Genomic DNA, 9,995 nt, shown 5'->3' on the forward strand with positions numbered 1-9,995 from the left:
GTGTGTGTGTGTGTGTGTGTGTGTGTCCAGAGCCAAGTCGGTGTGCTCCATGAGCGACTTCCAGCGGTTAATGGACAGCTCACCGTTCCTCCCTGACAAGACGCGTCATGGCGATCAGGGCCAAGACGACGTCACCCCGCCTCTGTCTCCAGATGATCTCAAGTACATCGAGGAGTTCAACAATAAGGGCTGGGACTTCCCGTCAGCCACCTCTGGTCCGGGACTGTTGCGGGAAGTGTGGACAGACAAATCAACAGAGGCCCGGGAAGGAGAGGCCGTTCCTGGTCCATTCCAACCCGCTTCCTGGTTCCTCACCACCAGCGCCACCCTGACCACCAACACCCTGAGCAGCCCTGAGCACTGCCACAAGTCCCCGCTGAGAGGCAATGGAGCAGCGGCAGCAGGGGTGGGAGTGGAGCACTACGGGGTGCACATCCTCCACAGCCCCACCAGACCCGGGGCAGCTGAGCACACCACTGCCCAGGATCCCGATTTCCTGTATGCAAAGGGGACCAAAGCAAGGGGAGGAGTGGAGGCTGGGGTGGGTGCCAGTGGGCCGGATGAAGTGTTCAGCAGTGCAAGGTGGCCTTGCCTTCTGGAGGGTGGAGGACTACGGACTTCTCCTAGTCAGTCTCCTATCTGCCCCACAGTGGGCTATGCATCCTCTCTGGATCTTCAGCTCTCCAGAAACATGAGTGACGACATGAAGGAGGTGGCCATCTCTGTGAGGAACGCCATCCGCTCTCCACCGGGGCCTGTTGTCCGGGACACCGCCTGCCAGACCAACGGATTCACCACAAGAGGGACTCAGACCACCCAAACCATCAGCGTGGGTCTGCAGACAGACCTGCTGAGGAACCTGACCAGCAGCCCCCACCGCTGCCTCACCCCGAAAGGTGGCAACACGCCCATCTCGTCCCCATCACGCAACACAAGGAAAGTTCAGTACTCTCCTGTGGTCCAGAGCAAGTTCGAGCGACCCTGCTGCTCCCCAAAGTACGGCTCACCGAAACTTCAGCGCAAACCATCCACGTCCAGTAAAACCGAGCTACCCAATAACAGCCGCGCCCCCATGCCCACAACGCCCCAGAAAGGGAACAACGAGTCGGCATGGGCCCGCTCCACCACCACTCGCGACAGCCCTGTGCACACTACCATCAACGATGGGCTGTCCAGCCTCTTCAACATAATCGACCACACCCCTGTGGTCTATGACACCATTCAGAAATTTAATAAGTCCCCAAGTCGCTCCCGCCCCACGCCACCCTCCACCACTGAGCCGAGCCCCGCTCACGGGCCTCTGTCTGCAGACCCCAGGAACGCGCAGGAATGCCTGCGGCCTGCTCGCGGGCGCTCACCAAGCCCTGTGCAGCTAATAGTGGAGACGCAGGGCGACAAGAACCCAGAGGTGGTGAGCATTCGGCAGGATCTATCGGCCCCGCCGGGCTACACGCTGGCCGAAAACGCAGCCCGCATCCTCAACAAGAAGCTGCAGGAGCAGAACTTTAGGGAGGAGAGGAGGCTGCAGGCGGGAGGACCGAGCAGCCACGGCAGAGACAACAGCAGGCAGACCGAGTCAGACAGAGGACAGTCAGGATGCATGGAGGTAAATACACAGATGCACTGGATTCATCGCTTCATCATTCATGTGATGTGGGGCCCATGTTTTATGACACGGTGACACTTATGGTACCGCCTTGGAGTTCCCGTGTAATGTCTGAAGACATCTGTGTTTAATCAGACAAACGATGATCAAGAATTCACCTTTAAAATGTGCACAATCACTAAAATGTTCATGCTCTTTCCTCAGATCAAAAGCACTGACTGATGCAATGGTAATGTTATAAAACATTTAACCCTCCTCTGCAACACATTGAACTTTCTCTTATCGCTGCATGTAGAAACTCTTGAAGGTTTCTTCTTCTGTACTTTCATCTCTGCTGCAGTGGCTTCCTTGTAGTGTGGCTTTTACCTCTGTGCTTAAACCATCACTGAGGCCCGACTGAAGTCTGATTTATGTCTCTGATAAGTGGAGAAGTGAAATAAATGGTCTAACAACTGCGATCTGAGTGGGATCACTATTACACAGTTCCTTAATTAATCATTAGCAGCGCCTTCCAATCAAGTGTTCAAGCAGAATTTTAAGTGGCTCCGGTTTTTAAGGGAGTTGGAATCCCCGCCCCCGCGTACCAAAATAAACCTGGGAAAGCGCTAACTTCACTCGATGAAATCAGTTCAGGCTGTTTTCACCACCCATTTCTCTGACCCGTGCAATTAATTAATATATGCCCTGAATGAAATAATTACAGTATCTGCCGGCACGCCTCATATTTGACTCTCCATAAACCGATTAAAACCTATGAAAAGCAGGTCATGCTGCATTACAGCTGTAAAAAAAATCTGTGTTCCCCAGACCAGTTGTATATTTGAAATTGTGTACAGGGAGCAACATAATCGCACATATGCTGGTTAATAACATCAAGAGTTCACCTGCTGCTGTTCACTGATGTGCAGGAGCAAGATTACAGTCTGATATGTGACTTTATGAATGGCACTGGAGCGTGCGATCATTCATGAAACAAAACTGTGACTCTGTGGATAATGATTACAGCATGATAATAGCACGAAAGTAATGGATTGCGATGGCGCGTAACCACGCGTTATGTCAATTTTTTAGAAGAGGTATGAATGTGGATTTCGTTTTGGTGTCTCTGTTTGCTTTGTAAGAACAAACTCACAGAAAATACTTTTTATTTCTTGAAGTGGCGGGCAGTATGGAGCAAACCTCGTCTTAATGCAGCCTTTGTCTTATAATTCAGAAATTAATAAAAGGTAGCGGTAAATAAGCTGATATGAATGTGTGGCTTTGGTGAACCCGATAAATTTGGGTGTAGCTAAAGCTTACTCACTCTCACCACTGGTACTTATCATAGCTGCTGGTGACTGTTGCACAAATGTGGCCATTTCGATCAATTACCTGAGGAGCTTATGAGTTTGAAAGGGACCTTTTATGCTTTTCCTTATTTTCAGCCATGTACTGGTAGATGCTCATATTAATTATACCCAAAGTTTTAACTGTTAAGGACAGTTTGGAAGTAATCCAGGCTGCTCTTTAATGCTCAATTTCACACATTTCTTTTCTATTCCTCTTTCTTTATTTTGAAGAAATATATTTTGTGAGTTTTTTTTAAAGATGTAAGCTTTTAATATCTATTCTAGTCACAGTTAGCAATAAAACTGACTCTCTGGGCTGCGAGTGGTGAAGCTGGACCGTAACCATGACATTGCCAAACTAACAAGGTGCTCCCAGCCTAAATGTTGCCATGCATTCTTGTGCTTTCCAGATTTGCTGCTGGCTGTAGGTAGGTTAAACTGGTCACAAAGAGGGTGCCGCACCAAAAACCTTTGCTTGTCAGATTGCCATGACTCACCCACAATGTGCACTAAAGACACCAACTTGCTAGGTAACCATCAAGTTTCAATGAACCCTGAAAAGTTGTGGAGACCTTTCACCTTCAAAGTAAAACTTGTGCCTCGCTGCTGAAAAAGGTGCAACCTTTACTTTGAAAGTAAATGGTCTCAGTTTCTAGTTCTAACTTTGCACTCTTGCTTTGATGTTCACTCTTCATGAGCACTTAGTGAGTAGTTTGTGAGTGGGGACTTTCTTAGCAACTAAAGAAATAGAAAGGAGGTTTTTGATGCATACCACTTTGCAACCAACTTCACCTAACAACAGCAGGCAACCACTCCCTAGCAACCAGTGGTTGCCAGGTGGTTGCCAACCACTCTCTAGGCCTGCCCCCCTCCTCCCCTTTCAGAAGTTCCAGGTTTTAAGTGAAGCTGTGTGTGTGTGTTTATTGGGTGGTCCGCCTTATTTCTGCCTTCTGCCTTCGACATACCTGACTTTTCTTTGATCTCTTCCCCATTGCTTGATTTTTACCAATTAACATTTCCCGCTCTATCTTTCCTCCTTCTCCTCCCCTCCCTCTTTCCTCCCCTCTGGGCTTTATCTCCTCCTCCCTGTCCTCTGTGCTCTGATCCAGAACCACACTGTCATACTAACAACTCCTTGGGGACTCTAAATCTGCTAGTCTCCGTGATGTAAGTTCCTCTTCCTCCTCCTACTTTGCCTCTATGACCTTTGGCGGTGGGTTCACCAACCACAGGAACCTCACGCCCCGCAGACCTCAGCCCCCCCCCACCTCCTCCCTCTTCATTAATGCATGCTTCACAGGATAGCACAGTGACAGTGTGTGAAGCCATTGGAGTGGTGTCAAAAGTCGTGCGACGGCCATGCATCTGTTTCTCCCAGTTAATGAGTGCATGCTCATATTTTTTGGTGGATCATCAATTTTTTGTAAAGGGCCATGCCGGAGTTTTTGCATGCTGCAGAACATTACCCATGATTCCCATCCACTATTGTAGCTAACACCATACTATATGTTCTTGGCTTATCAAAATTTTAATAAAAATCTCTCTTTGTACTGTAAAAAACAAACACGTTTAAGTGACTTGCATAAAGTGAGAGATGGGGTTTATTAAGCAGCACAAATCAGTGAGTTCCACTGCAGCAAAAGCAGCCAGAGCAGCAACTATGTTGCTAACTCTTCATACAAGTGACCTTACAGGTTCTTACCTTTATATTTAGCACTTAAAGAATAATCTTTTGCTGAGAATGAAATCACACTCCTTCTGTGTGTGTATAATCTGAGTGTCTTCTTTTTATGTTTTGGTAGCCATTCGGGCAGTTTGTGCATTTTGGTACACATAACTTCCTCAGTTTGAAACTATTAGCCCTCCTGCTTTGTTTATAAAGACAATTTCAGACATACACTACAGCCCTAAACTTTTCTAGACACTATTCGGTTGAGGTGCATGTGAGAAAATGCATTTCTGATGCATTTGAATCGGACATTAGTTGGGAGGTTGGATTACACAGTAATGTCCAATTGAGCCCATGTCTGAAAAGCACAGCTAATAGTCCTGGAGTAATTTTCATGCCCATTTTTGCCTCAGAATAATAAAGAATCCTTCCAGAAAAACTTCCTGGATCAACACAGGTGTAAAAATGAGTGCTTGCAAATCTATTCATTACCTTTTGAGTAATCCTGCTGTAAAACAAGAAGTAAACACATTTCATAAAACCTTTGCAGACATAAAAATGAGATTAGATTTATTACACAGTTTCTGCTCTCTGTGCTGGATTTTTACTGCAGTATGTATCTAAAGGAAAATTCAAGCTTCAGCGAGTAGCTCGTCACACTTAAATATAAAAGCTAAATAGTTTTGTGGTAACATAAAATATCTGCTATTTGCCACTGATTGGGGGGAAAAGAAGTCATGCAAAAACACTGGTATGGTCCTTAAATTCATGTAACCCAAAGAGTCTTCGGCTTACGTCTTGATCACTGGTGGATTTTAATATTTTTGCCAAAGTGTTTGCCAGTGAACATGACATAAAAGACGACTCTTGGACATTTCACACATTCACAGGTCGATTGTTGTCTGTTCGGGCTTCATAAGGCCTTGCTGGATTATTCTAACACTGTGTTTCTACCAGGTCCTCCTTTTTACGTGCACCGCTAGACGGACTGTGATGTTTTCTTGTAATATTGTACTTTTTTTCTCACGTGTTTGTCCACACAGCGCTTTCTTAGGTCTTCTTACCATTTCCTCTCAGACTAACAAAGATTAACCAATGAAGACGGGCTGCTAACACTCACCATTTCCTCTGCACTGTCTTGGTTTTGTGTCATTTCTGGTAGAAATGAACTAAATATTCTGGTACACTGTGCATGCTTAAGGAAAAAATCCACTGTTAGAAACTGCAGGGAAGTGTGTCTATTCTCACCATGTCATATTGGTCATTTCAGATGTCGTGTTGGAACGAAGTGTTAGCAGGTCGTAACTTCTGATATTTCTCAAATGCTTTTGAAAGAACAGTGGCCATCGTTAAGCCTGGCTTATAGTCACTGCGTTCGTTGTGACAACCGCCGCTTATATCGCCACTTGAGGGTACATCAGACTCACTACAGTCCTGTCACCACTCGTATAGGAACAGAAGAGGTGAAAAATACCTTCAGAAGTTTCCAAATCAACATTCTTAAAAAGACAAATAAACCAATGATCACAGAATTCTTTCCGTGGTGAAAAATCTCCTTCGCAACATCCAACAAAGTGGAGAACACTGAACAAGATGCCTTCATGGATATAAATACAGATCCTTTACAGCAGGCCTGGCACAAAGGGAGGAAATGCAGCATTTGGTTAAATTTAGAGGGGTGTTAAGACATTTCTCCATTTCTCAGTAAGAATAACAAATAATCATCATATTTTTACACAAGTCCCAACAGCTGATATCATCAGTGACAAATGTATACGAACCTTTGTGGGCTCCCAGACTGCTGTATTGCTCCTTGAGTAATACCGTTGGTCGGCCTCTCCTGTGGAGGGAAACGATGCTCCTCACATTCCTCCATTTGTACACAGTCTGTCTGAATAACTTCAAAATCCTTAGAGATGTTGAGCAGCAAAAACTTTTCTAAAGTCCTCAGGAATCTTTTGCTCGTACCACGATTCTCGTCCACAAATGAGTTGTAAAAACCAGATTCCTTAGATAACACAGGATGTGAGTACCTGATTACGGTAGTATTCCACTGAGCTTTAACTACTGATTATTTTCAAGGTTGACATAATTTTCCCCCTCACATATATTAAATACTTGACTGTTTTCCTCAGTAAATAAATGACAGACTTTAAGATTTTCATTTAATTTGTTTATCTGGGCTCTTTTTTTATCAACTTGTGTGAAAATCTGATGATATTTTAGGTCATACTGTAACTTCAGGCTAATTAATGGACATACATTTGATCTAAAACGGATTTTTATTTATTCTTGCACTAGAGGGTTTTAAGGTGGATCTTTGTTTAAGGTCAAAAACTTAGAAGCTGTGGTTCATGTACAGGTGTTGACTTTGCTGTTTTTTAATATCCGCTCGTGTACACTGACTTCCTGTATACAGGTGCCTGACTTGTGGGATTGTTTGATCTGATGCTTTGGCGTCACATGGGAAATCTTGCACAAGCAGTGTCGTCTGTATTCCCATCAGCTGTATTCATAAACTAATGATTTATTGATGGTTTGGCGCAGACGCCTCCTGTCAAACTCTGCGACCTGTTTTTCTGCAGGACTTGCTGCAGATTGTGTAGCACATCTGTCCATCCTCCATCCACGTGTCCATCCATCCGGTTATTTTTCCTCCAGTTCATCCTCTCACACCACCGCAGCCTGACTGTCATGTATTTTTAGCCGAACTAGATTGTTGCTTTTCGGTCTTCTTGTCCTCCATCCTTCAAGTGAAATCTAACGCCTGGAGATGAGCTATTAATATTTTAGGCCAGTGGTGTGATCGTTCACTCGATTCACGCTCTGACTTCACTCGAAGGGGGGAAAACAAACTCACTCATAGTTTTAGTTTTTTGTGGCCTTTTTTTCTACACTTTCTGTTTTCATCCAGGGGACAGATGCATAAAGCTTTGTTGCCAATTAAGCACTTAACAGGTTTAAATATTTAGACGTTACAATCAATGCAAAATTGCACAAATGGACTGCATGTATTTATGGACTTCTATCACCTGATGCCTGCAGTGACCTCTGATAGCAGATTTGTGGCACGCAAGTGATTCATCTGCAGTTTAGGACTTCTTTAAACACTGAGATGACTTCAGAGTCAGGGTTTAAAATTCTGAATTAAATCTAATAAACTTCTAATTGTGGTCTAATTACGCCACAGTCACACTCAGGAAAACAGTGGTCTGAGCAGCGCCACCATAACATTGCCAGCTCTGTGGAATGAACTTGTGTGATCTTGTTCCCTTTGAAATGGTTGCTTTGAAGATTTGGACCAGGTATCCAACCGCTCGCAGTCAGCTGCCATTTTCAAAGCAGTTTTTGTGAGTCAAGATGAAAGAAGATTATAAGTTTCTGTTTTTTTTAATGTGGAAAATCATAAATCTTTTGCCATCTGTTGGACAATCCAGTGATTTAATGCTCTGATTTTATTATAGGAATATGACCAGAACACAACCAGTTGGCAACCAGCTGAGTTCCTCATGAGACCTGTCACAGAATTAGAGTGACTGCAATATGTTGGCAATCTGTCTACATTTATAAATTAGACGGCAATTATTTGCTAACCTTTGCTAAGTCTGTGAGCGACTATAGTCAGTCCAAGTAGGATTATTTGGACAAATGTATTATTTGAAGACAGCTTGCCTCCTACCAGGCAACCTGTGTGCAGTTACCTCGTTACTGAAAGTGGTCACCTACAAGAATTGTCAACCTCTGGGTAACCAGTTGGTTTTGTTTTCTTGTTTTTTTCCACGTGGAGGTTGGCATCTGATTTTTACTCTAGTGTACCTGAGACATTTCTTTGAACCGTGGATTTGGCTTTTTCAGTGTTTCTGTATATGTTTTCTGCATTATAAAGCCTGTCAGTCTTAAGCCTGTATTCTCTCTAATGGCCAGCAGGGGGTGGCTTCTCCAGTTGCAAAAAGTAGTTACATTGAATAGGAGTCTATGGGAAAATAGACCTTCACTTCCTGTACTCTAAGACCCCAGTAAATGCTTCTCTGATAAGTTTAGATTTGCTGGTTTTAAGTTTTACTGAATATAATATAATGTTCAGTTTGGAAAGTAAAGCCCTCATTAGACTGGAAATAGACTGGGCAGTAAGGTGGCCTTACTTTCCCCTTAATGAGTCTCTACCGTACTGTGTCTGTCAGTTTCTCAGTCGGTTTTTAAAACACCAAGAGACTCAAACGTTATGATGCTTGATTGCGGAGAATTCTTAAATTATATCTGTCATACCATTTGTGTTTTGCCAGTGTACCAGCCAAATATAACAAATCACTGAACAGAAGCTTCTTTAAAATGTGTCAAATGAAGTGATGTTAGGCGCTTGCACTGCTCGCTCAACCAGTGATAGTGGTAGCAGGTGTGGGTCATTAGCTGCTGTGTCCCCTGAGTAACTGAGTGCTATTAAGTGGCAGAGGGAAGGTTGAAACAGCTGCTCAAATTGACTCTTGTCTGCTTCCGTAGCTAAATGTCTGCAGTAACTATGTAACCTTTTTTTTTCTGCTGTTTTTTGCTCCAGCTTCAAGCAAACAAAATGAGTTTTAAGTTAAATCCTTTCAGATAAGGCAGGCAGAACAGGTCAGACTAAAAACTGCATTAGGAGCAGTATGTTAGGGGTTGACGTTCTTATATCCACTGAAAGAAAACTGCAACAAGAATAAAGTAAGAAACGAGTGAAAACATAAAAGTTCCTCATGAAATGGCTTTCATTAAAAATTCTTTCATTACATTGCTCCTTATTTTTGTTTCATGTGCACGTCACTTCTACATCAGCACCTTTGCTCGCTTTCTTTCACTCGCTCCCCTTCATCTTTCTGTATGAATCTCCTCACTTCCTGTTTTCCTCGGTGGCAAATGGCTGCAGGCGCCCCGTTGCTCCTCTCTGACAGCTCCTTGTCGTTGGCAGGACCTGCCTCGCTCTCCGGTGGCTCCGCCTCTGGATTCCTGCTTCCTGAGACCGGCGCGCCCGGCCAACCGCCGACCCCCTTCGCGCTGGGCCGCACACTCCCCCTCCTCCTCCCCAAAGTGGAGCGAGGGCTCGAAGAGGAGGTTCACCTTCCCGCCGCCGGGACACCGGAAGACCATCCTGGAGGGTGAGGAGCCGCCGTAAAGCCGTCCTCTACCTCCACCTCTGCCTAAACAGACCCAGTACCTCAGAAAACCCCCTCCAAACATATGGACTCCCTCTAGAGGAGCCTGAGAGAGGGGTTGGGATCTAACCAGTAGCACCAGCTGACCATCAAGGAACCAGAACCTTTTTTTTTTTTTTTTTAAGAGGAACCTGGAATGTACTGTATTTAAAGACAACATACAGAAAAATAAGTTTCCATAAGAGGTGCCTGTATACTTGAGTTAACCA

At 44.5% G+C, this 9,995-nt stretch overlaps 1 protein-coding gene across 4 annotated transcripts in view; it reads left to right on the plus strand.

Moving 5' to 3' along the window:
• mtcl1 (microtubule crosslinking factor 1) overlaps positions 1-9,989 on the plus strand; it is a 76,269-nt gene extending 66,280 nt beyond the window's left edge. For 2 of the 4 annotated variants that reach the window (XM_005729040.1, XM_005729041.1), the window contains 2 exons: positions 31-1,606; positions 9,543-9,989. In XM_005729040.1, coding sequence (XP_005729097.1) covers positions 31-1,606; positions 9,543-9,746 — 1,780 coding nt within the window. In that variant the 3' untranslated portion in view covers positions 9,747-9,989. Of the gene's footprint in view, positions 1-30; positions 1,607-1,810; positions 1,836-4,043; positions 4,102-9,542 lie in introns of all 4 variants that reach the window. The other 2 variants (XM_005729042.1, XM_005729044.1) reach the window with 2 other exon arrangements.
• The last annotated feature ends 6 nt before the right edge of the window (positions 9,990-9,995 follow it).

This window comes from Pundamilia nyererei, unplaced genomic scaffold (genome assembly GCF_000239375.1).
Source record: "Pundamilia nyererei isolate P.nyererei 1_Seehausen unplaced genomic scaffold, PunNye1.0 scaffold00031, whole genome shotgun sequence".
Classification (NCBI taxonomy): Eukaryota; Metazoa; Chordata; class Actinopteri; order Cichliformes; family Cichlidae; genus Pundamilia; species Pundamilia nyererei.